The sequence below is a fragment of the Dendrobates tinctorius genome, unplaced genomic scaffold (assembly GCF_039654945.1).
Source record: "Dendrobates tinctorius isolate UK_male_01 unplaced genomic scaffold, ASM3965494v1 ptg000007l, whole genome shotgun sequence".
Taxonomy (NCBI): Eukaryota; Metazoa; Chordata; class Amphibia; order Anura; family Dendrobatidae; genus Dendrobates; species Dendrobates tinctorius.
This window is the reverse complement of record NW_027361675.1, coordinates 36,513,075-36,539,900: the sequence shown is the minus strand read 5'-3', so window position 1 is coordinate 36,539,900 and position 26,826 is coordinate 36,513,075. Positions and strand designations below refer to the sequence as shown.

Here is a 26,826-nt window from a genome sequence, read left to right as displayed (position 1 = left end):
GCACCCGCACATCCATTGCCGCAATGCGGTGGGCTCCTGGAAAATGGCCGCCAGGGGCGGCGAATGCTCACACAGATCTCGGCACCGAGATCTCGTCTCCCGATAACTCGGGACGAGATCTTGTTGCCGAGATCTCAATCTGAGCATGCACCGCCCTCCGGCGGATATTTTCCCGAAGGCCATCGCATCGCAGCAATGGATGTGCAGGGGCCTCCGGGCTTTCACAAATGCCGACGGGGCCCCCAGGGCTGTGGAGTCGGTAAGCCAAACCTGCGACTCCGACTCCTCAATTTCCCTTACACCGACTCCCACATATATTGCTTATATTTAAGTGAAAAATTTATTCTAGTACAATGTGAACATCAGACATTAAATCATTTTTATGATACAATAATCAAGATATTTAGATAGAACATAATATTCATTGGAATACAACTTTAGAACACAAAAAACTGTAATAAATTGTAAACATGTAATACACTATGTAATATCGATTACATATATATATCACTATGTAATAAACTATAAGTGGCAAAAAACAGTTTTCAACAAAAACATACTAAATAACATTTGTGCAGTCTATGAATTTGTTCTAAGAAATAAAATTGCCTCCATCAGGATCCTCCTTCATAGATGACCTCAAATCTGACCTAATAATTTTAAGGCTAGAGAACAACCTCTCTACAATAACTTGGGTTGGAGGCAAAGCCGTAACCACATGGGCAACATCTCTAACAATTTCCGGGTATAAAGGAATTGCCTCATGCACAGTCAGTTTTGATGAACGGTTGAATTTTTCTATTTCTTTGAGAACAAGTGAAACATTTTGCTGAAATATGGTCAATCTGCTTGCTATAGGAGACGGAGTGAAATCTTTTTCCTTGCGGCAACGCTTTGCCTGCTCCATGTCATGCAAATACTTGTCAAAGTCAAACTCCTCATCTGATGAGGATGAAGATATGGCAGCAGTAGCACTGTCAGGACCCGAGTTCTCTTGCACCTGGCAGTTCTCCTGTAGGCCACTCTTCCTAACTGCTACCTCAGTCAGAGCTTCTTTTCCTTTAGTAAGCTGTTGATCATCAAGCAATATACGATGACTTGGGTCCACATAAACAGCTGCCAGAAAAATTTTATTTTCCAATAGCTGTGTCTCTCTCCGTTTCATTGAAGCAGAAATGCCATCTGCGATTAAACAGCAAAATAGCAAATTCTTCCGCTCCCTCATGAAAATGCCAGGAGTTAAATCCTCAGCTTGTAATTTTTTAGTCACAGTAAATAGGTGATTAAGCAATTCCTTCAATTCAGCCACCTGTGTCCATTGACCTTCATTTAGGGTTACCTGAGGGTTCGCCATATCTATAAGAAACGGTTTTAGTTGATCAACAATTGCCCTTTTCCAGCACGTCTCTTCAAGATGGAATCAATTTTAGGGGTTCTGGCGGCAATAACCAATTTCTTCACTTTTCCAATCAGATTTCCATCATGTCCCTCTTGCAGACTATCTCTTATTGCCAGCTGCAGCGTGTGCACAACACAGCGCATGTGATGAATAGGAAAGTGTTTTGAAGCAGCTTCAACAAGATCATCTATTTCTACAGTATAATTTTTTATAATTTTGCTGTTCTTCTGTTGTAATATCTGTTTGTTCCTCAGTTACATGAACAGCACCGTGGCCTTCCATCTCAAACATACTGAATCCTAAATGTTCCTCTAGCTGTTGTTCATTACTCTCATTCATCAGTGTAATTGTACTTATGTTTGAAGCATTGTCCGTTACAATAGCAAGAACTTGTTAATTTTTGAGTTCGTAATCTTGCAGAACTTTTTCCACTAAGACCTGGAGAAACTGGCTGCTGCGATGAGCTTTAGTATCTTTTACTGCCAGCGTGTTGGTAACAATTTTTATTGTCACAAACATATCGAACATTGATGGCAAAATAGTTCACTCTGTGACGAGTGCAGGGATCCATTTTAAGAAACATGAAGCGTCTTTTGAGAGTCTTTTTAAGATCTTCCTTTTGTTTAAGGGCTTCTTCAATCACTAATTTTCTAATACTTTCTCTTTCCAGAGAAACACCAAGTTTGGGGGCCATTTCTCCATTAAGAGCTGTAAAAGCTGGTCGTGCAAATAAAGTTAATGGTACACCGTCCTTCACAACAAGCTGTATGAGCTGTCTTTTAGACATATCTGCTGTCATTATTACAGTAACTTTGTCACTTACAAAATATCTTGTTAATGATGTTTGAGACGCTCTTTCTTCCTCCTTTGCCTGGCACGAAGTGTTAGTCTGTGTGCTACCCAGCTTTCATTCTTTTTGGTACAGATAAGATATGGAGACAGATATGGATAAATGGATAGATAGCGCAGATTTCTAATCTGCTCTTGATATTGAAAACATTATCTATGAGCTCAAAAACCTTTCAGGTGATGTGGTTTTTTAAAAATCTGATCGGCTTTTGCAGCTGAAAAACGTATCCACAAAAAAAGCAGCAAAAGTATTAAGTTACGTACCGGTAACCGTATTTTTCGGAAGCCCATGACAGCACCACGAGAGAGGGGATCCGCCCTTCGGGAACAGGAAACCTACAGATACAAAAGGGCGGCACCTCTCCCACGTATCAGTTGGATTACAGAACTTGAGAGGCTACCATGGTTAGTACACCACATATACACAATATATACAACCTATCTATCCTATTTACAATTCTTTATACCATCTCCCACATAAGGTAAATTCGTGAAACAATCTTCTAAAGGGGTGCACCCCTATACGTGAACAAGGGAGGGAACTAAGGGTGCTGTCATGGGCTTCCGAAAAATACCGTTACCGATACGTAACTTAATACTTCATTCTGACTCCCATGACAGCACCACGAGAGAATTACAGAGATGTAAACTAATTTAGGGAGGGACTACAGCCTGCAGCACCCTTAGCCCGAAGGTGAGATCTGAGGCGGCACCCTTGTCTAACCGATAGTGGTTAAAAAAGGTGGAAGGAAATGACCAGGTGGCCGCCTTACATATCTGGTCAATTGATACTCCCGATCTCTCTGCCCAGGATGATGCCATGGCACGAGTGGAATGCGCCCTCAGGTTCCGTGGAGCCGGATCGCCACCTGCTGTGTAGGCAAGAGAGATAGCCTCCCTAATCCACCTTGTTAACGTGCGCTTTGACAATCTATACCCTTTCCTGGGACCTTGGAAGGATAAAAATAATGCATTCTCCTTCCTCCAAGGATCTGTGGCTGCGAAATATTTAAGTAGGCATCTCTTAACATCTAGAGCCTGAAGTTTTTGTTCTTTAGGATTGGTTGGATTAGGGAGGAAGGAAGGCAGAACTATCTCTTGTGTCCTATGAAAATGAGATGCTACCTTGGGAAGATATGCCGGGTCTGGCCTTAGGATTACTCTATCCTGTAAGAATTCTGTGTAAGGGGGCAATCTGGAAAGTGCCTGTATGTCGCTTATTCTACGTGCAGATGTTATTGCTACCAAAAAGGCTGTCTTAAGTGATATCAATTTTAGTGAAGCAGAATCCAGAGGTTCAAACAGTTTCTCTGTCATGGCTGTCAGGACGAAATTTAAGTCCCAAGGCATACACCTATCTTTGAGTATGGGTCTTGATCTGGTAACTGCCTTAATGAATCTCGCTACCCAATGGTTACTGGCAATGTCGCATGCAAATAGGGCCCCTAAAGCTGAAACTTGCACTTTCAATGTGCTAGTGCAAAGGCCCAACTCGAGACCCCTCTGGAGGAATTCTAGGATCTGTTTTACAGGTATTCCATCCCTGATATTAAACTCACAGGTGGACAGGAATCGCCTCCAGGTTCTAGCATATATACCTGTGGTGGTTTGTTTCCTACTTTTTAGGAGTGTATCGATTACATTTTCTGAGAACCCTCTATCCCTCAATAGTGTCCTCTCAAACACCATGCCGTCAAACTGAGTCCCGCTACTTGTGGGTGGTTGACTGGCCCCTGGTAGAGGAGATCTGGAAGGTTCGGCAGTACCCAAGGATCGCCTACTGACATGGTCCTCAACCATGCAAACCAGGTCCTTCTGGGCCAGAAGGAGGCAATCAATATGACTCTTGCCCCGTCTTCCCTGATCTTCCTCACTACCAGAGGTAGAAGGTTCAAAGGCGGAAAGGCGTAAGCCAGCGAGAAGTCCCATTTTATTAGGAGGGCGTCCACGGCCAGTGGATTTTCCCTGGGATTTAGGGAACAGAAAGTTTTTTCCTTCCTGTTTTCCTTGGTGGCAAAGAGGTCCACCTCCGGTTGACCCCATTTGCGGACAATCTGGTTGTAGATGTCTGAGATTAAGGCCCATTCTCCCTGCCTTAGGGCCCTGCGGCTTAGAAAGTCTGCCTTCATTTTGTCTTTTCCGCTGATGTGGAGCGCGGTTAAAGATAGAAAATTTTTCTCTGCTATCTGAAGGAGACGTTCCGTTATCCGCATCAGGGCGTTGGAGCGGGTTCCACCTTAGTGGTTGACATAGGCTACCGCTACCTGGTTGTCCGAGAGTATCCTCACATGACGGCCCTGTAGATACATAATGAGTTTTTTAATGGCCAATTCGATCGCCAGCAGCTCCCTCTGGTTAGATGAGATCTCAGCATCGGAGTCCCACTGTCCCTGTACCACTATGTCCCCCATATGGGCCCCCCAACCCCAAGGACTAGCGTCTGTGGTTATTACACGGGTTATCTGTATCACCCAGGGCACCCCCGAGGCTAAATTTCCGACATCGAGCCACCACATAAGAGATGTAATAGTTGAGGGGCTTAGCAATACCTGACCCTGCAAGAAGCCCTCTAAGGTTCTGCTATTAACCAGGACGTCATTCTAAAGGGCCCTAGTGTGGAATTGTGCCCACTTGACCGCTGGGATACATGAGGTTAGGGAGCCTAACAGGGACATGGCCTGCCTGAGGGTCATGGAGGGTCTATCGATTGCCCGAAGAACCTGCTGCTGTATCTGCTGTAATTTATCTACGGGTAACAGACACTGCTGGGTTTCTGAATTTAACAGCAAGCCTAGAAACTTCTGGACGTTTAAGGGCTGAAATCGGGACTTTTCGTAATTTATTATCCATCCGAGGTTCTCTAATCTGGACTTAGCTTTTTTAATCTGAGATAGACAATGGTCCACTGAATTTCCCACAATCAAAAAATCATCCAAGTATGGGATAACTAAGATGTCAACTTCCCGTAAATGAGCCATAACCTCAGCCACTATTTTTGTAAATACCCGGGGCGCTGCTGAGAGACCAAAGGGAAGGGCTCTATATTGATAATGACGGATTATCCCGTCTATTGATACCGCCACTCTCAGGAACTGCTGGAACTCTGCGTGGATGGGCACATGATAGTATGTGTCTCTTAAGTCCACTACCGCCATAAAACACCCTTCAAACAGCATCTTTATTGTAGAACTAATGGATTCCATTTTAAAGGTGTGTTTAACCAAAAATTCATTAAGGAAACGTAAATTAATAATCGTTCTGAATGTTTTATCCGGCTTTTGGATTAGGAATAAGGGAGAGTAGAATCCTCTTCCTCTCTCAGACTCTGGAACCTCTATCAGAACGTTTTTTAGACACAGGTTCAAGACCTCTGCTTCTAAAGCCGCTTGCTCAAAGGGTGAAGATCTTAAGGGTGTTGGTTTAAAGGTATCCCGTGGGACTTGAGTGAACTCCAACCTGAGTCCGGTGGATATCACATTCCGCACCCAGTCACTATTGGTGACCTGTAGCCATGCTGGGAGGAAGGATGACAGTCTACCCCCATGGGAATTGCTAGTCATTGGTTTTGTCTTTTTCGCTCTCTCGACGAGCATCTGAACATGAAGCCCGTACCTCTTCTCCTTCTATCCTCCCATCTGGGACGGTCTCTATTAGGCGAAGGGTTACGCCTTCTCCCTTGACCGAATCTCCTCCTATTAAACGGACGACGGTAAGATGCGGACCAAAGATTTGGGAATTTCTTTTTATCATCCCCGGCCTTCTCCAGTAATTCGTCCAGGACTGCTCCGAATAAATATTCCCCCTCACACGGGATAGTACAGAGTTTCGCCCTGGACTGAATATCTCCCGGCCAGCACTTCAGCCACAGGGCTCTCCGAGCCGCATTAGAGAGTCCTGCTGCCCTGGCGGCCATTCTGACTGCATCAGCCGAGGCATCCGCTAGGAAGGCTGCGCCATCCTGGATTATTGGTAGGGCCCCAAGGATTGCCTGTCTAGATGTTCCTTGTTTTAACTGTGACTCTAACTGGTCCAACCAGACCATCATGGACCTGGCCGTGCAAGTCGATGCTACTGCTGGTCTCAAGGAACCGGCTGCTATTTCCCAGGTATTTTTAAGGAAGGTATCTGCCTTCCTGTCCAGAGGATCTTTAAGGGACCCCATGTCCTCAAAGGGTAGCGAGGATCTTTTCGATGCTTTCGCAATAGCTGCGTCTAATTTGGGGGCCTTGTCCCAAGTATTTATTGCTGAATCGTCAAAGGGATATCTCCGCTTGAGGGCTGGTGCGCTCTCCATTATTGGCTTGCAATAAAGTGGCCAAGGCAAGGCACCCATCTAGGGTCCTGCCTATATACCCCTCCTCCGGACAGCAGACTTCCCTCTTGCCGCGCCCTCCCCCCTAATAGGGCCCCCCTCCCCAGCTGGCGCCGCTTTGGGCAGGGGAACCGGCGCTTACCGGCGTCTTCCCGATAGGCGCCGCCATCTTGGGTCCCCGCGCCTGCGCAGTGGCGCCGCCGACCCGGAAGCGCCACGAGGCTCCGCCCCCTGACGTCACCGCGACTCCGACGTGACCGGAACTCACGCGGGACCTCCACCATGGAGCGCTCCCCGGCCCCAGCGCCCCGCAGCTGCGCCGGCCCCCCTCACCACCGCGATCGCGCCGCCGGAGCTGGGAGCCCCCGGGGGGCATACTTACCGGCGGCGGCGCATATCTGGAGACGGAACTTCTCCGGATGCCGCTCCCTGCTGTATCCACCACCGCCGTGCCACCCATCCTGGGCCACCGTGGCGTCCTCCAGGAGCTCCGCACCAGGCCGAGGTAGGAGACCCCCTCGCTACCTGTACCGGCCGGCCGGCCTGGGATCCGGTCTTCTGTAGGATCCCGTCCTCTCAGGAACAGGAAATCAAACTGATGCGTGGGAGAGGTGCCGTCCTTTTGTATCTGTAGGTTTCCTGTTCCCGAAGGGCGGATCCCCTCTCTCGTGGTGCTGTCATGGGAGTCCGAATAAAATGCTGTGTGTGAATGTAGCCTTAGATCAGGAATAGAACAGCCATTTATAGGGCATTTCATAACTTTCCCAAATTCCTATGAAAAAATATTCAGCACATTCTGCATTGAACTACTGTACTCAATTTATTATATATTTTAGGAGTCGGAGTCGGTCCATTTTATACCGACTCCAACTCCGACTCCACCAAAATGAGCACCGACTCCGACTCCAAAGCCTTGGGGGCCCCTCGGCACCACAGAGCATCATCGAACCTGCCGCACCAGCCTGGGAAGGGAGTGAGATCATCGCCCTGCAGCGTCGGACAGGGACCGCCGCAGAGTCGTCCGACTCCTGCTGTCGCCACATTACTTGTAAGTATATTCCAACTATAAGACGCATCCCAAGTTCCCCAAAAATTATTGGGGAAAAAAGTGCATCTTATAGGCCAAAAAATATGGTAAATATAGTATCATTGTAATGGTATTGACCCTAAGAATAAAGCTGCCTTATAAATTTTGCCAAACATAAAACGGTATTAAAAAAAAAAAAAAACACAACAAAACTATTCCTGAATTGCTGATTTTGATCACTCTGAATAGATAATAAATCGGAATAGAAAGTGATCAAAATACGTCATGTGTCCGAAAATGGTACCATTAAAAATGTCAACTCGTCCCGCAAAAAATAAGCTCTCACATGAGTCGGTCAGCCAAAATATGTAAAAATTTTAGCTCTCTATCTAAATATGGGAATGCAAAAGCCTGATTTTGCAATAAAAAACGTATTTTAGTGTGCGACAGCAGCAAAACATAAAAACCTGATATAAATTTGGTATTGCTGTAATTGCACCGACCCAAAAATAAAGTCATCTGATCTCTTACACCGCACGAGGAACAGAGTAAAAAATAAAATATAACAAATTATTGACTTGCTGTTTATTTGTTCATTCTGCCTCCCAAAGATCGCAGTAAAGCTCGGCTCACATTCATCTTGTGCTCTGTGCTGAGCGATTAAATCAGGGCTTCTGTGAAAATCTCTGAAATACGTGATTCAGACAGAAATGACGGCAGATGTAGGTACTGTGGACAGTGTATGGCCTATGATCCAGAGGTATCCTTCATTTTAGTAGTGCATAAAATCTCAGTCCGTCAGTTTTGTGCACTTCCCTGGATGCATTTCCATTATGTGAACAGCGCCACATACAAGTCTTTTTTGTGCAGTAATATACTATCAAGCAGCCACCCCTCCATTGGGATTGGTAGGTTGTGAGTGGTTGCCTCATCTGTATTTCTGCACCTGTGTTGCCGCCACCTGAACTACATGGGTCCACTTTTCCTGATAGTGCATTTGTTTGGAGGCCTGGGCAAGTAAGCATCTCTGCCTTTTGCTAGTATTTTTTTAATTTTTGGAGGATCTCTAAATCCACTTTTGTGCTACATTTGTTCACTTCTGAAAAGGACACAGCTGAACAGAGGTCAGACGGAGTCCAGAGTAACTCTGCTGCCTCATTACAGTGTGGCTCCCTCTTGGGTTTCATCTGAATCACGTCACTCAGAGATTTTGATGGAAATCCCAATATAAGTGGTCAGTGCAAAGGATAAATGTGGTCCCAAATGTTATGTCAAATGTTCCCAACAAAAGGTTTAATTCAATCCACAAAAAAATCAAGTCTCCACTAAGGTAATACAAAGGCTCTGGAAAAGCGATATGGCTCCCTGCCCCCCCCCCCAAAGAAATTCAGCAAATTGTGCACTCCCAAATCCAAATGCCCTCTCCTTTCTGAACACCACAGAATGCCTAAACCACATTTAGCGCCCACATGTTTGGTATTTCTGTATCGATGAGAGCAAGCCTAATTTACAGGTGCATGTCTCCAGAAGCATGAATTGGGCATCACAACGTACTGGTGGCTACAACATACTGGGCACTACAATGGCAGTTTGCAATTTTCACTCGGCAACATCCACTGTTGTTTGTTTCTGGAAAACACCCATTGATTTAAAACCGTCACTACACCAGTAGATAAATTCCCAAAGGGGCATAATTTCAAAATTTCAGTGCCATTTTTACCCATTTCCCATCCAGTGTGAAATTGTAAAATCTGGGGTTAAAACAAAATTTTGGCGGTAAAAAAGGAATTATTTTTTCTTCACTGCCCAATGGTATAAAATTGTAGGACACACCTGAGGAGTCAATATGATCACTGCACTTCTAGATGAATTCATTGAGAGGTGTAGTTAACGCCAACAGGGTGCTTCTGCCCTTCTGAGCTTTGCACTGCACCTCAAAACTAGTTTTCAACCACATATGAGGTATTGGTGTACTCAGGAGAAATTGGACAACAAATTTTGGGGTCTTTTTGGTGATCTGGCTGTTTTGGCTGCACTCGCCAAAAAAACAACAAAAGCCTCTTTTGAATCCTACATGGGTCCCTATTAAACATGTGTTCACAATAGAAAAACACTTAAGATGACATTAATATGGCCTAAAACTCACCTACCCATACAGTCAACCAAATAAATTAATAATTGGGCGGAGTTTGGTTTGGGTGGGTAGAGTTATGTCCGCCAAATGCCGGAGCTTTACTACCAGAGAGAGCTATTCAGGGAATTTAATGGCTCTCACTTGGGTACCGGCTTCCATAAGTCACAGCAGAGAGCCAGCCTCTGTCTTGGTTCTTCACGAACAACCCATCACTATTGGTGACTATGGGAGTTTGGAACAGGAGGGGCTGGGGAGGGGAATCAGTGGGCCAAGTACACCTGTTCCATTTCTACACACCAGTTTGGTTTGTTTGAAAGATTGTGTCTTCACATGACAAGCGTTTTAACCACTGATTAAAAAAATTAACAAAAATACTTACAGTGTGTGACCCCAGCCAAAGTCTGATAGAACGTAGGTGTGTCGCTGTCATCAGTAAGAGTTACAAAAACTCCTCCAGACAACAACCATCGGGAAAACGTAAATGCATCCTTATTCTGAAGCAGCCAATTTCGAAACTTTTCATAGTTCACCTTTTCACCCTGAAAAAAAAAAATCTTAATTATTTATCAGCAATCTCTAGATTTCCTATTACCTAATAATCAAATCCAAGCAGAGGGAAGAGTGAAAACAGAGATGAGAGTTAACATGGATTTTTGTGATAACTCACCATAAAATTCTTTTCTCCAAGACGCTCATTGGGGGACACAGATACTGTGGGTATATGCTTCTGCCGCAAGGAGGCTGCCACCAAGTGAAAAAAAGAGGTTAGCTCCTCCTCCACTGTATACACCCTCACCCCTATAGCGGGCGGAAATCAGTTTGGTGCCAAAGCAGTAGGAGGACAACAAAATCAGCCTTAATACAGGTACAACATGTCCAAAACACCACCCTTATATCAAATTAGTAAATGCATATAAATTTAAACAAAACAAGAGCCAACTGGCTAATAGGGTGGGTGCTGTGTCCCCCAATGAGCGTCTCGGAGAAAAGGATTTTACGGTGAGTTATCACAAAAATCCATGTTTCTCCTTCGCCTCATTGGGGGACACATACTGTGGGACGTCCTAAAGCAGTCCCTGGGTGGGAGATTGACTCACCGATCCAAGCTACATGCACCTCTTGTTTAAAGGTGTGCCACCGCTGCTTGGAGAATCCTTCTACCCAGGCTCGCATCCGCCGAGGCCTGAGCACGGATGTTATAATGCTTGGCAAATGTGTGCAGGCTGGACAAGGTTGCTGCCTTGCAAACCTGTTCCGTCGAAGCCTGGTGCCGAAGCGCCAAAGAGGCTCCCACTGCCCGAGTAGAGTACGCTCTGATCCCTGCTGGAATCGGCGAGCCTCTAATGCGGTAGGACTCCTAAATAGTCAAACGAATCCATCTGGCTATGGTCGATTTTGAGGCAGCGAGTCCCTTTCTGCGCCCTTTGGGGAGCATGAACAGCGTGTCCGTCTGACGAAAGGGTGCCATCCTCGACACATACCTCCGGAGGGCTCTTACCAGGTCTAATGTGTGAAGAGCCTTTTCCACACGGTGCATCGGTGCTGGACAAAATGAAGGTAAGACTTCATTTTCATTAATGTGAAAAGAGGACACGACTTTCGGCAGAAGAGGAGGGGCTGGTCTGAGCTCATCCTTATGGAAAATGAGGAACGGGGCTTGGCAGGATAGGGCTGCCAGTTCTGAAACCCGCCTGATAGAAGTGATGGCCACTAGGAACACCACTTTCCAGGAAAGGTACCTCAAGGAGATATCCTGAAGCGGTTCAAATGGAGCTTCCTGCAGAACACTTAGGACCAGGTTAAGGTCCCAAGCGTCCATAGGCGCCTTATAGGGAGGTACCAAGTGGGAGACTCCCTGGATGAAAGTCTTCACCTGCAGACTGGTAGAAATTCTGCGCTGGAACAGGACGGATAAGGCCGATATTTGTCTCCTGAGGGATCTTGGGGCTAAGCCCTAGTCTAGGCCCGACTGGAGAAAAGTCAAGATGTTGGGGATTGAGAATTTCAGCGGAGAAACATCGCGGCCTCGACACCAAGCAAAGAACACCTTCCAGGTGTGGTGGTAAATTCGTGCTGAAGCAGGCTTCCGGGCGCTAATCATTGTAGCGACCACCTTGCTCCCGAACCCTGCCTGGGTTAGAATCCAAGATTCAACGGCCATGCAGTCAAACACAGGGCCCGAGTTCGGGTGGCAAATCGGCCCTTGAGAAAATAGATCTGGGCCCTCTGGCAGGTGCCAAGGAATGTCGGCGAGCAGCTGCATTAGATCTGCGTACCACACTCGACGGGGCCAGAAGAATCGCCAGAACCCCTTCCGTCTTGATCTTCTTGATGACCCTCGGAAGTAGTGGCAGCAGGAGAGATAGATATGGGAGGCGAAACTGGTTCCATGGCAGAAGCAACGCGTCCACAGCGATTGCTTGAAGGTCCCTGGCCCGAGCGACATATCTGGGCACCTTGGCGTTCACGCTGGACGCCATAAGGTCCACATCCGGAGTTCCCCACAGCTGACAAATCTGCCAAAAGACTTCGGGATGTAGAGACCACTCTCCGGACGCAAGACCCTGCCGGCTGAGAAAGTCTGCCGCCCAATTATCCACACCCGGGATGTGGACAGCCGAAATCACTGAGTGGTTTGCTTCGGCCCACTGCAGAACGTGCCCCACCTCGCGCATGGTTGCTCTGCTGCGGGTGCCCCCTTGGTGATTTATGTAAGCCACCACCGTGGCGTTGTCCGATTGAATCCGGACAGGGCGGCCTGCTAGAAAGTGATGAAACTTTTGCAGAGCCAGCCGACTTGCTCGTATCTCCAATAAGTTGATCAGGAGGCGTGCCTCCTGTGGCGTCCACCGTCCCTGGGTCGTGTGGTGGCGAAACACAGCTCCCCAGCAGAGGACACTGGCGTCGGTTGTCATCACCAACCAATGGTCTGGGGGGAAAGGTTTCCCCTGGGTCAGAGAGGAACTGGTTAACCACCATCCGAGCGACTGCCTGACTTCAAAGGACAGTCGGCACTGCCGATCGAGCGTGGAGGGATTCTTGTCCCAAGCTGACAAAAGGGCGTGCTGCAGGGGGAGAAGATGGAACTGGGCGAACGGTACCGCTTCCATTGCTGCCACCATTTTCCCAAGACTCCTCATCCCGGATCGGATGGTATGAGGGACTGGTTAACAAAGTGTCCGGACTCCCTGCCGGAGCGCTAGCACCTTTTCCTGAGGGAGAATTACCAACCCACGGCGAGTGTCGAGAATCATTCCTAGGAAGGAGATCTTTTGAGCTGGCACAAGGGATGACTTCTTCGCATTGACCAACCACCCTAAGCGGGCAAGAGTATCTAGTGTGATGTTGACATTTTCCTCGCATGCCCGTATTGAATGGCCCTTGACCAAGAGGTCGTTCAGATAAGGTAAGACGACTATGCCTCGAGAATGCAGTATGGCCATGACAACTGCCATAACCTTTGTGAACACTCTGGGAGCCGTGGCTAGCCCGAAGGGTAGTGCTACGAACTGAAAATGTAGATCGCTGATGGCAAAGCGTAGAAACCTCTGATGAGGAAAAATGGGAATATGCAGATATGCGTCCTGGATATCTATTGAGGCCAAGTATTCTCCATGCTCTATGGCCGATATGACAGACCGGAGAGACTCCATCTGAAAATGTCTGATCCTGATGAATTTGTTCAGAAGCTTCAGGTCCAAAACCGGCCTGACAGACCCGTCCTTTTTGGGAACCGCAAAAAGGTTGGAATAGAACCCCTGATTTTTTTCGTGTTCCGGCACTGGAACAATGACTCCGTTGAGCTGGAGCGATTTGATGGCTCCCAATAGAGCCCTTGCCTGGGCATCCACCCTGGGAAGCCGGGAAAGAAAAAAACCGTCTTGGAGGGTATCTGACAAATTCTATTTTGTAACCTGAGGCCACCAATTCCTTTACCCATGCGTCGTGAGCGACATTGGCCCAGACGTGGAAAAACCAGAGTAGGCAGCCGCCCACCTTGCTGGTGTCGTCTGGTAAAGGCCTCGAGTGATTTGGCCGACGATCTTTGGGATTTGGATCCCCTCGTTCTGGCCTGCTGAGTACGTATTCTCCCCAATGGGTTGGCTCTATATAAGACCTGCCGCTCCCTATCCTGGTTGGGGCGGCCTGAGGCGGCGGAATTGGCCGCTGTAGTCCACCCGGTGTTGCGAAGGGCCCAAAAACGTGCCTGAAACGGGTGACAAAAAAGCAGTTTGACCTTTTGTTGAGGGAGAAACCCGTTCTTTCCTCCTGTGGAGTAGGAGATAAGTTGATCCAACTTCTCCCCAAATAGGCGGCCGCACTGATAAGGCAGGGAAGTTAAGGACATCTTAGAAGAAGAATCGGCTCGCCATGTCCTTAACCGTGGGGCTCTTCTGATAGAAATTGCATTAGCGGCAGCAAGTGCCAAGCAATTGGCTGCATCCAAAGACACATTAATTACATAGTCTCCGGCCATCGCCATCTGACCTGTGACCTCCGAAATCTCTACAGGTAGATCCTGCTCCTGCGCGACCTTGTTTAATGTTTCTGACTATGATATCATAGCCTTGGCTACCCAAGTTGCTGCGAACGAGGGAGCGAGTGCTGACCCTGACGCCTCATATACTGAGCGAGCTAAGCTCTCTATAAGGAGATCCGTGAGATCCTTAATCGAGGAAACACTAGGGACGGACAGCGGTACACAAAAAACATGGCGCCACTAACTGCTCGGCACCGCCTGACGGATCCAGCCACCCTCAGCCTTGCATGGCCGGTGGCTTCCGCCGGCTGGGGGCTCCAACCCTGAGATCTTTGCAGGAGCCCTCCCAGACCCTCTCCTCACCGATGATGCTCTTCAGCCTGAGCGCAGGTATGTGAGGGGGCCTTGATAAAATAGGACGGTGCAGGCACCCTAGCTCCATCTAACCCCTTCAGGGGGTGAGGAGAGGGACCGTCCGCCACCTTGCAGCACCGCAGTCTAAGCATTGGTGGAGCAGTGGGGGCCGCACGGACTAGTCTTGTGCCTCTGTACAGCCCATGGTTTCAATACCTAGGGGTGGTCAGAGCTAAGTCCGGCATTGTGTCCCACGACGCAGGAGAGGATACGTGAAGGGACACTCACACGTGCTCGCCTGTTGTTGGTTTAGGGAAATCGGACCCTTTCAATAGGATCCGTTGCCCCTGTCACATCTTCATGGAAAAAGACGAAAAAAAGTCTGGAGAAAAAAAAACAGACGTGTGCCTCCATGGACACTAAGCAAAAAACTGATTTCCGCCCGCAATAGGGGCGAGGGTGTATACGGTGGAGGAGGAGCTAACCTCTTTTTTCACTTAGTGTCAGCCTCCTAGCGCCAGAAGCATACACTCACAGTATGTGTCCCCCAATGAGGCGAAGGAGAAAGTCACAGTATTCCAGCTACTGTACATGATATCTGTTGACAACTAATTACAAAACATACATATAAGTATATAAATATTTATCAGAATGTTTTATTCATTATTATAGTATGAAACTAGTTTTCCTTTTAAAAATCTTAACTTCACAAATCAGAATATGAAAGGTGATGCATGGCAATGTGAAAATCTACCTCTGCAAAGCATTTTTTCAGTGACAAGGGGACTTCTCCATCAACAACTGAGAGCATGCTTTCCATGTCCTCCCGAACCACACAGCTTCCTGACTCATTGGAAAACAGGCTAAAAATGTCTGAGAAAAAAAAAAAAAAAAAAACACAAGGTGGTTATAAATACAATATATACATATATATTATACACACATCTACATATACAAACATATACATACAGTGGGTACGGAAAGTATTCAGACCCCTTTACATTTTTCACTTTTGTTTCATTGCAGACATAAATTCAAAAAAGTTCTTTTTTTCCCTCATTATAAAAAGGAACCCATCACCTCTTTTTGCGGCTGTAAGATACGAACACTGCCTTTCAGGGCTTATTTACAGCATTATATAAGACTAGATTAAGGCCCGATGCTATCGCATCGGGAGGATAGTGACACACCTCTTGTCATGTTAACCCTCAACACACACACCTCCTCAACACACACTCCTCTCACCTTTCACCATCTCCACTCACGTCCCCCCCTCTCTTTCACTCCACATACGACCCTTTCTCTCACACTCACGCCGTCATCGCCGCTGCTCCACGATCCCCGACATGTTCTTCCACCGACGCCATTTTGGATCCCGACGTCTTCCACGCCGGCGACATGTTCTTGCGGTGACGCCATCTTGAGTATCGCGGGATACACACACAAACAAATATATACACATGTATCCAGACAGACCAATCTCAGCACAGCCTGGATTGACTACAAGAAGACCTATGACTCAATGCCACACACATGGATTTGTGAATGCTTGGCTCTCTACAATGTCAACAGGAAATAAAGAACCTTCCTCAGAAACTCAATGGGGCTATGGATCAGAACATTGGAAGTCAACTCAAGACAACTAGCACAAGTGACCATCAAATGCGGCATATACATAAGTGTTGCACTGTCCCCATTGCTGTTCTGCATAGGCTTGAACCCCCTCAGTCGGATAATTGCAGAGTCTTGCTATGGATACAAGTTCAAGAGTGCTGCATCACCAGCCACCTCCTCTAAATGAATTACATCAAGCTGTATGCGAAAAGCGAACAAGACATCAATTCACTGATCCCCACCTGACAAGGATCTACAGTGAAGACATCTGGATGTCCTTCGGACTGGAGAAATGTGACCGTTTGTTAATAAAGACAGGCAAGGTAGTTAAGACCGATGAAGTGGAATTACCATCAGGGCACGTAGCAGATGTCCAGACATGCTACAAGTACATCGGCATCCCACAGGGATAATGTAACCATGATGAGGAGGCAAGGAATGCAGCAACATCAAAATACCATCAAAGGGTAAGACAGGTTCTGAAGAGCCAGCTCAATGGGAAGGATAAATTGCACGCCATCAATACATATGCCCTGCCAGTTATCAGATACCCTGCTGTCATAGTGTGCTGTCCAAAAGAAGAGATGGAACTGCAGATGTGAAGACAGGAAAGCTCCTCACAATGCATGGAGGTCTCTACCCTAAGTTTAGCACCCAAAGATTGTATACCAACAGAAAGGAGGGAGGTCGAGGCTTGATAAACATCCAAGCCACCATCACAGATGAAACAAGGAATATCCAGAAATACATCAGAACAATGGCACCAAAAGATGAGATGCTGAGAGAAAGCCTAAGGCAGCAACACCACCAGATCGGGAAGGAAGAACAGGAACATGAAGTGCCATGGCAAGACAAGCCGCTGCATGAGATGTACCATCGTCAGATAATGGAGGTGGCTGACAAGGAGAAATCCTACTAATGGCTGGAGAAAGCTGGTCTCCAAGCCAGCATACAGCCCCTAATCATAGCGACACAAGAGCAAGCACTAAGTACAAGATCCATAGAAGCAGGAATCTACCACACAAGACAAGACTCAAGGTGCAGACTATGCAAAGAAACCTCAGAAACTGTCCAACACATAGTGGCACGATGCAAAATGCAAGCAGGAACAGCGTATACCGAACGCCACAACCAAGTAGCGGGAAATGTATACAGGAACATCTGCACAGAATATGGGTTAAGTCCCTCTAAAGCCAGGTGGGAGATCCCAGAGACAGTGGTGGAGAATGAGGAAGGCCAAAAAAAAAAAAAAAAAGACCACCCCCATTGGGGGGGTGAGAAGGAAGCCATGGGGGAGCCATGCATACAAGGACAGGGACCGTGGGAGCCATGCATGCAAGGAAAGCAACCGGGGTGCCATGCATACCAGGACAGGGATGAGGAGACATTGCATACCAGGCTTATACTCGAGTCAATAAGCTTACCCAGTTTTTCGTGACAAAATGAGGTGCCTCGGCTTATACTTGAGAATACATATACAGCTCTGGCAAAAATTAAGAGACCACTGCAAAATTTTCAGTTTGTCTGATTTTTCTCTTTATAGGTATATTTTTGAGTAAAATGTAAATTGCTCTTTTATTCTATAAACTACTGACATGTCTTCGAATTTCCAAGCACTAAATTTTGTATTTATTTTCAGCAAATGAGAAACGGTCAAAATAACAAAAAAATGCAGTGCTTGCAGACCTCAAATAATGCTAAGAAAACAAGTTCATAATCATGTAGAAGTAACAATACTAATGTTTTAACTCAGGAAGAGTTCAGAAATCAATATTTTGTGGAATAACCATGATTTTTAATCACAGATTTCATGCATCTTGGCATGCTTGCCACCAGTCTTTCACACTGCTTTTGGGTGACCTTATAACACTCCTGGTACAAAAATTTAAGCAGTTCTTTGTTTGATGGCTTGTGACTATCCATCTTCCCTTTGATTACATTCCAGAGGTTTTCAATGGGGTTCAGGTCTGGAGATTGGGCTGGCCATGACAGGGATATGGGGTGGTGGTCCTTCATCCACACATTGAATGACCTAGCTGTGTGGCATGATGCTGTGTCCTGCTGGTAAAACCAGTCCTCAGAGTTGGGGAACATTGCATGAGCAGAAGGAATCAACTGTTTTTCCAGGTTAACATCCTTTACAAAGATTACCCTGCCCAACTCTAGCCTTGCTGAAGCATCCCCAGATCATCACCGATCCTCCACCAAATTTCACGGTGGGTGCAAGACACTGTGGTTTGTACGCCTCTCCAGGTCTCCCTCTAACCATTAGATGACCAGGTGTTTGGCAAAACTGAAAATTAGACTCATCAGAGAAGATTACCTTACTCCAAGTCCTCTATGGTAAAACCCATATGGTTTTTGGCAAACTTCAGCCTGGCTCACCATTGCTTCTCAGCAATGAAAGGCTTTTTTCTAGCTTTGCATGATTTGAGCCCTGCCTCCAGGAGCCTGATACGAACTGATCTTGTCATGCATTTACCCCCCAGCTACCATTTACCATTCCTTTTGTAGGTCACTTGATGTCATCCTGCGGTTACTGAGTGACATTCGAATAAGATGATGGTCATCCCGATCAGCGGAGAGTCGTTTTGGCCCTCTGCCGGTCTGTAGATTTGTTGTCCACAATGTCCGCTGCTTGACTATGTTGTAATAGACTGCCATCTTAGAAATATTAAGGATGGAGGTAACATGATGTTCACTGTATTCCTCTGCTAGTAAAGCCAGAATTGAGACCTTCTTTTCCTCACTCAAGACTTTTCTTTTCTATTACTTTTGGGGTATTACTAGCACTTGTTTTTCCATCCAGCCTATCCTATTGCAAGAGGATTGTGAACACCACAGCAAGGGGGGGGGGGGTTATACTTTCCTTTGTTAAATAATATTTGGTTCAGGTCATCACCTAATTAGAAGCACCTTAAGTAGGATGAGGTGTCCTCTGGTTGGAATTCAACTGACACTGGAATGGAATGGCTGTCAGACATGTATAGAAGCGGATTTTTATAAAACTGTGCAGTGGTCTCTTAAATTTTTGCCAGAACGGTATATAAATACATATACACACGATATATGTCATGGCTAAAAGTGTTGGCACTCTTGAAATTTGTTCAAGAAAATGAGGCATTTCTCCCACAAAATTATTGCAATCACACATGATTTGCTGTACACGCTTATATTCCTTTGTGTGGGTCGATGGATGGAAAGAAAGCACCAGACAGTTCTGAAGTGGCCAGCTGCTCTTGGAAAAAAACATCTTCAAATATGAGAGACCAGGAGTAGTTTGCAAAGGAAGAGTGGTCAGAAATTCCATTTGAGAGGTGTAAGAAGTTTGAATAAAGGAAGGGATTGATTGCAGTTATTAATTCTAAAGGGTGTGCAACCAAATACAGTGAAGGAAATAATTATTTGGGCCCTTGCTGATTTTGTAAGTTTGTCCACTGACAAAGACATGAACAGTCTGTAATTTTAAGGGTAGGTTAATTTTAACATTGAGAGACAGAATATCAAAAATAAAATCCAGAAAATCACATTGTATAAATTTATTTGCATTTTGCAGAGAGAAATACGTATTTGATCCCCTACCAACCATTAAGAGTTTTGGCTCCGACAGACCAGTTAGACACTCCTAATCAACTCATTACGTACATTAAAGACAGCTGTCTTACATAGTTTATAAAAGAATCCTGTCCACAGACTCAGTCAGTCAGAATCTAACCTCTACAACATGGGCAAGACCAAAGAGCTTTATAAGGATGCCAGGGACAAGATCATAGACCTGCACAAAGCTGGTGTAGGCTGCAAAACCATAGGTAAGGTGCTGGGAGAGAAGGAGACAACTGTTGGTGCAATAGTAAGAAAATGGAAGAAATACAAAATGATTGTCAATCGACATCGATCTGGGGCACCATGCAAAATCTCACCTCGTGGCGTATCCTTCATCATGAGGAAGGTGAGAAGTCAGTTTAAAATACACGGGGGGGGGCGGACATGTTAATGATCTCAAGAAAGTTTGGACCACAGTCACCAAGAAACAAGAAAACCATTGGTAACACATTACGCTGTAAAGGTTTAACATCCTGCAGTGCCCGCAAGGTCCCCCCTGCTCAAGAAGGCACATGTGCGGGCCCATCTGAAGTTTGACAATGAACACCTGTATAATTTTGTGAGTGATTGGGAGAAGGTGCTGTGATCAGATGACACAAAAATTGAGCTCTTTGGCATTAATTCAATTCGCTGTGTTTGTAGTAAGAGAAATGCTGCCGATGACACAAAGAACACCATCCCCACTGTAAAGCATGGAGGTGGAAACATTATGTTTTGGGGGTGTTTCTCTGCTAAGGGCACAGGACTACTTCACCGCATCAATGGGAGAATAGATGGAGCCATATACGGTAAAATCCTGAGTAATAACTTCCTTCCCTCCGCCAGAACAATAAAAACGGGCCGTGGCTGGGTCTTCCCACAAGTCAATGTTCCAAAACATACAGCCAAAGCAACAAAGGAGTGGCTCAAAAAGAAGCACATTAAGGTCATGGAGTGGCCTAATCAGTCTCCAGACCTTAATCCCATAGAAAACTTATGGAGGGAGTTGACGCTCCGAGTTGCCAAGCGATAGCATCAAAATCTTAATGATTTAGAGATGATCTGCAAAGAGGAGTGGAGCAAAATTCCTCCCAACATGTGCGCTAACCTCATCAACTACAAAAAACATCTGACTGCTGTGCTTTCCAACAAGGGATTTGCCTCCAAGTATTAAATATTGTTTGCCAGAGGGATCAAATTAATATTTCTCAATGCAAAATGCAAATAGAATCATAGAATCATAGAGTTGGAAGGGACCTCCTGGGCCATCTGGTCCAACCCCCTGCTCAAAGCAGGATTCGCTAAATCATCCCAGTCAGATGTCTGTCCAGCCTCTGTTTGAAGACTTCCATTGAAGGAGAACTCACCACTTCTCGTGGCAGCTTGTTCCACTCATTGATCACTCTGTCAAAAAGTTTTTTCTAATATCTAATCTGTCTCCTCCCATTCAGTTTCAACCCATTGCTTTTAGTCTTTCCTTGTGCAAATGAGAATAAAGTTGATCCTTCTAGAATGTGACAGCCCTTTAGATATTTGTAGACAGCTATTAAGTCTCCTCTCAGTCTCAGTCTAAAATAAATTTAAATAATTTATACAATGTGATTTTCTGGATTTTATTTTTAGTATTCTATCGCTCAATGTTCACTCAAAGAGGAGATCCCAAAAGGGAAAAAAAAAAAACACCTGGTTCCCAAGCTGCTATACTTCAACCCTCAAATGGAGGAAATCCAGTCGATTCTAGGAGTAGGTTCCAATATCAATGCTTTATTTCATGGTACATACAAAGACAACACGTTTCGAGGTCCATTCCATGACCTCTTCCTCTTCCTTTAGTCCAATATAATAGTGTGCCTACAGCACTACTAATTAAAGTGGATGATTTTAGTTCACATACATACTTTTAGTTCCACAACCTTATAGGTTTGATTCTGGTAAGAGAATTTTTTTTTTTTTTCTTTAAAAATTAAAAAAAAATTTTTTTTCTTTTTTCTTTTTAATCTAGTCCAATTTGTGATTTATGGGGAGTAAGTTATTGTGTCTTTTAATATTGGTTCATTTTGCAATGAAATGTTTATGTATTTGCATTTGGTTACTCCACCCCACAGCTTCCTCTTTGTGAGCAGCAGGGTAATTAACCTCGATATGATATAATCCGTCAACCTTTGATTTGTCTTCATCCTTGTACATCCGACCTGAGGAAGAGGTCATGGAATGGACCTCGAAACGCGTTGTCTTTGTATGTACCATGAAATAAAGCATTGATATTGGAACCTACTCCTAGAATCGACTGGATTTCCTCCATTTGAGGGTTGAAGTATAGCATCGCGGGAACCAGGTGTTTTTTTCTTCCCTTTTGGGATCTCCTCTTTGAGTAATGGAAGCAGACGCTGTCTGTCTACACCCTCCTGCTGCAGCTCCATTATATGGGATTGAGCGTATTTAGTAGTTGTGGCGTTACACAACCTCTGAGGGCGAGTACCCTGAACAATTCAAATTTTACTTATTATATCTGGTAAAGCCCTATGGGCGCGCTTTTGTGGTTTCTTTTATCTTTATCGCTCAATGTTAAAATTAACCTACCCTTAGAATTATAGGCTGTGCATGTCTTTGCCAGTGGCAAACTTACAATATCAGCAAGGGATTAAATAATTATTTCCTTCACTGTATTAACTTGAGGGTGCCAACAATTTTGTCTTGCTCATTTTTGGGATTTCGTGTTAAATTATGTCCATTTTGCCTTTTTCTCCACCCAGTTTGTTTGTGCTGTTTCAATACACACGAAGAAAATAAACGTGTATTTGCAATCATTTTCTGTAACAATTTCAAGGGCGTCAACACTTTCAGCTTTGACTAACATATTACAACAAATAAATATAATAATTTATTTAAAATACATACACACTATTGTCCAACCTACTTTGGGGGTTTGTGTGAAATCGATCAAAACACACAGAAGGAAATAAACATGTGTACAACACTCGTAACTACAATGATTTTCGGGGAGAAATACTTCATTTTTTTAAACAATTTCAAGTGTGCCAACACTTTTGGTCATGACTGCATACAGTATTTTTCGGACTATAAGACGCACTTTTTTCCTCCCAAATGTTGGAGGAAAGAGGGGGCTGTGTCTTATACTTCAGATGTATAGTGGCGGTTTCTGTGCATGAGGGTGGGGGAGGCGACAGTAGCGAAGGAACGGGTCACAGGAGGTAGGAGCTGGCTACTGCAGCTGACACGTGTGGACGCTGTTGAAAAAAAATGAATTTTCACTGCTCCCCACGCCCATATTCACCCCAGATCTATATGCACTGAAGCTGGCGCAGAGAGGTGGGAGGGACTCTAGGACTGGAAAACAATGAATATTCATCTTCTTTAATAGCGGGTACACTGTTAGCAGCAGCCGCAGGCTCCTGCAGCTGCTGGGCGATCATGTGTGCTTGGTTTAAAAGAGAATAAATGTTCACTCCTACCCATGCCCATGGAAGTGGAGAGCAGTGAATATTTGTGCACTTTAATTTCAAGGAACACGAGATTGCCCAGTTGCTGCAGGAAGCCATCTGCTGCGGCTAACAGTGTACCCACTATTAAACAGAATGAATATTCACGAATGAATAGTCCCGGACGTGGGGAGCAGTGAATATTCTGGTAGCTGAATCCGGCATGTGAGGGCTCATGGCAGTGACGTCATGCGCTGCTTACACGCTGAAATCAGCTGCTGGCATCAGAGCAGGGCGTCACACTGTGAGGGAGAGGAGAGAAGGTAAGTAGAACTGTTTATTTTTTTTATCTGTGCAGCGTGATGGGGGCCATGTATACCAGGATAGGGATCATATATATATCAGGATGGGGTATATTAGTACAGAATTGGTGAACATTACCCCTATAATAGTGTCAATAACAGATCCCCCCCAACCTAACAGTGCCTCATGGCCACATTTTTTGCTTCAAATTTTTTTCCTACTTTAAAACCTAGGTGTGTCTTATGATCTGAAAAATACATTGTATACATTATATGCATACATACATAAGAGCATATGGATCGATATACGGTCATGACCGACACACTCAAATGGAACATAAAAATATAATACAAGCAAGAGAACATGGTGCTGTGGTTTCTTTTTGGTAAATAGTAGCTTATCATTAGCCAGTACACTAATTGCAGTCTAGGATAATGAAAGGAAAAAAGGGAAACAGTCCTAAAAAGGATTCACTAAAGAGCATCTAAGTGATATTGGGCACAATTAAAAAATCTATTAGGAAGTCAAACATTTTCTATTCACAGTGAAACATTACATTTTTTTTCTTCAATCCATAAGTCAAATTTGCTCCAGCTAGGACCCTTTCTTCGTGAAAAGTCTGTAATGAATAGTGACACTTACACTTAGCCTTCTCTTCATCTCGGCCTCTTGTTAGAAGAACTAGTCCTACTATCAAGTTATTGAAGTGTAAGCCTTTTGAGGTCCCACCAAAAGAGCAGTAAATGACCTAAAACACAACAAAATAGGAACTTTACCAAACATAATAGTATTGATACACACAGTGTATTATATTCATGTATATTTCAACCTCATGTATTATGTAATCCATGGCCTGAAAATCTCTCTCGACTTTGTAATTCCTAACACAATCACTCTAATGACTCGCATATTTTCAAGTTAAATAAATGCATAGTCACAGATATTGATAAAACTACCACAGCCTGATGAGTTCAGGAGGTGGTTGTTGGAAACAGAGGAGAATAAGAGACTTACAACTGGAGAAAGCAGCATATTTTTCTGATAAAATATATTACAATGTTGCTTACAATTGTTTGTGCTGCTGCTTTATGAACAATTTCTTGAAATAACACTGACAATTTTAGATGAAGATGACAAATTTTACAAATAAAAGAAAAATCATGTATATTAATACATATAGTAACAATGAAAAAAAAAAAAAAAAATATTCCCTGCTCACTAAGGTAGGATTTCCATTGGGCTCTCCTGGGTGCACCAAACAGTAAGGCTATGTGCACACGTTCGGAAATGCTGCGAAAATTTCCATAACATTTCCGCAAGTCCAGCCGCAGGTAAAACGCATGCAAAATTCTCAAACGTTTTCCCGCTAAACACAAGGGTTTTGCAAGTGTATTTAGCTTGCAGAATGCTTGCGCTTTCCAAGCGATTTCAAGCATCGCTTGGAAAGGTGATTGACAGGTTGGTCACGCTTGTCAAGCATAGTGTTTGACAAGTGTGGCCAACTTTTTACTATTGATGCTACTTATGCAGCATCAATAGTAAAAGATAGGATGTAAAAAATAATTTTAAAAAATGGTTATTCTCACCTTCCGATGGCCCCCGATCTCCTCAGCGGCGCTCCCGGCATCTTGATGCTTTGCGCGAAGGACCTTTGTTGCATCAGGCTCTCAAGAGCGCGACGTCATCTCAGGTCATTTGCGCAAAGCATCACTGGGACCGGAAGATGCTGGCAGCGTGGTGAGAGGTGGGACGGACTCCGGGGGCCATCAGAGGGTAAATATATCCCGATTTTTTATTTTAATTCTATTTTTTACAGGAATATGGTACCCAGGGCCTGGAGGAGAGTATCTTCTCCAGACCCTGGGTACCATCTGCACATGAAGCGCTCGCTTTACGCATGGTGGGCATAGCCACATGCATAATGTGAGCGTTTCAATGCAATCATATGGGTGCGGAATCTATGCGATTCTGCACAAAGAATGAACATGCTGCGTATTTTTCCACTATACGATTCCGCAGCGGAAAAATCTGCAGCATTAGCACAGCATTGCGGAATCCCATAGGATTGCATGGGATGCGTTTTCTTAGCGTTTTTGCAGTGGAAAAAACGCGAAAACGCTAAAAAAAGCAACGTGTGCACATAGCCTAAGTACTGCACTGTACGCAACAATACTGTCAAAAATATTAGAACATTGATGAACCCTATATTTGAGTTACTTATGGTAATCTAGACGCTCTACACAATACATTGTTGCTTTGAATATACCAATGTAAAGTATCCATAGATACAGTCGAAACCATAAGTTTACATACATGATATAAAAAGACACATATGCATACAGACAGGATGTTCCCGATTAAACAGCAGAGTGTAAAATTACGCGGTACGTAAATAAATATAAGTATAATCTCAAATACTTTTATAAATAGCAGACCTCAGAAAAAGTGCTTAGTGCAGACATGTGTCATTTCCATGCTAGACTATTGTACAAACCCCTAAATATGTATCATAACATATGTTTCAATGAGATAAATATATGTGCACTAAAAGTATATCACGTACTACAATAACATATCTACATGTGCAAACCAGTTTTTCTGAGGGCTGCTAATTCTGCCTCCATGGCCAAACTGCAAGTGTTGGGCGCATAGACTGCCATCCTATGGCGTCTGTTTACCATTACTCACGTTTAGTGATGTCCGCAGATAGCTAAACTCAAATGGAAAAGAGCACGTTTGGAGGGTCCAGTAGAAGGTTTATTCTCAGCTGAATCCTTGCATAATGCACAGTTACAGTAGGTAAAAAGAGACTTTCCTTATACAGAGCTGTATAAAACGTGTGTATCCAAGATGGAGATAGACTCAAAAATGGAGAAGGGAGGGGTTACAGATAAGAGAGAGTCACATGCGAGGGGGGAGGAGACAACCTCTAAAAGGGACAGATCTATACACAGCAATGAAAAACAACAATATAATTAAATGCAGTACTGTCTGTATGATTCTAATCATGGGACATGACACTCCCCGTCTGAAATCTTTAGATTTCATGATGATCCAACTTGTCACGAAATGTTACAATGATGATCAACGACGTCCTAGAAACCTGGAAGACAAAAAAGAAACACAACATGCAAAAATAAACTAACAGTTGCAAGTCCAATTCTTGGTTGATGACGTGAAGTCCTCAACAGTCTATAGGAGAACCTATCTTCAGATTGGGGAAGCCGCAACATGCAAACACTTCCACCAACCCAAACAATCCAAAGATGAAAGTTCAAGGATTTTTTTTTTTTTTTTACAGTAAAGGGTGTATGACGGTACGCTCTGTCGTG

The 26,826-nt window shown here is 44.7% G+C and overlaps 1 protein-coding gene across 2 annotated transcripts in view; it reads right to left on the bottom strand.

The window, feature by feature from the left end:
- Positions 1–26,826, bottom strand: part of USP32 (ubiquitin specific peptidase 32) — a 315,539-nt gene that overhangs the window by 213,019 nt on the left and 75,694 nt on the right. For both annotated transcript variants that reach the window (XM_073573376.1, XM_073573384.1), the window contains exons 3-5: positions 24,137–24,242; positions 15,310–15,428; positions 10,101–10,260 (exon numbers count right to left, since the gene is read on the bottom strand). In XM_073573376.1, coding sequence (XP_073429477.1) covers positions 10,101–10,260; positions 15,310–15,428; positions 24,137–24,242 — 385 coding nt within the window. The remainder of the gene's footprint in view (positions 1–10,100; positions 10,261–15,309; positions 15,429–24,136; positions 24,243–26,826) is intronic.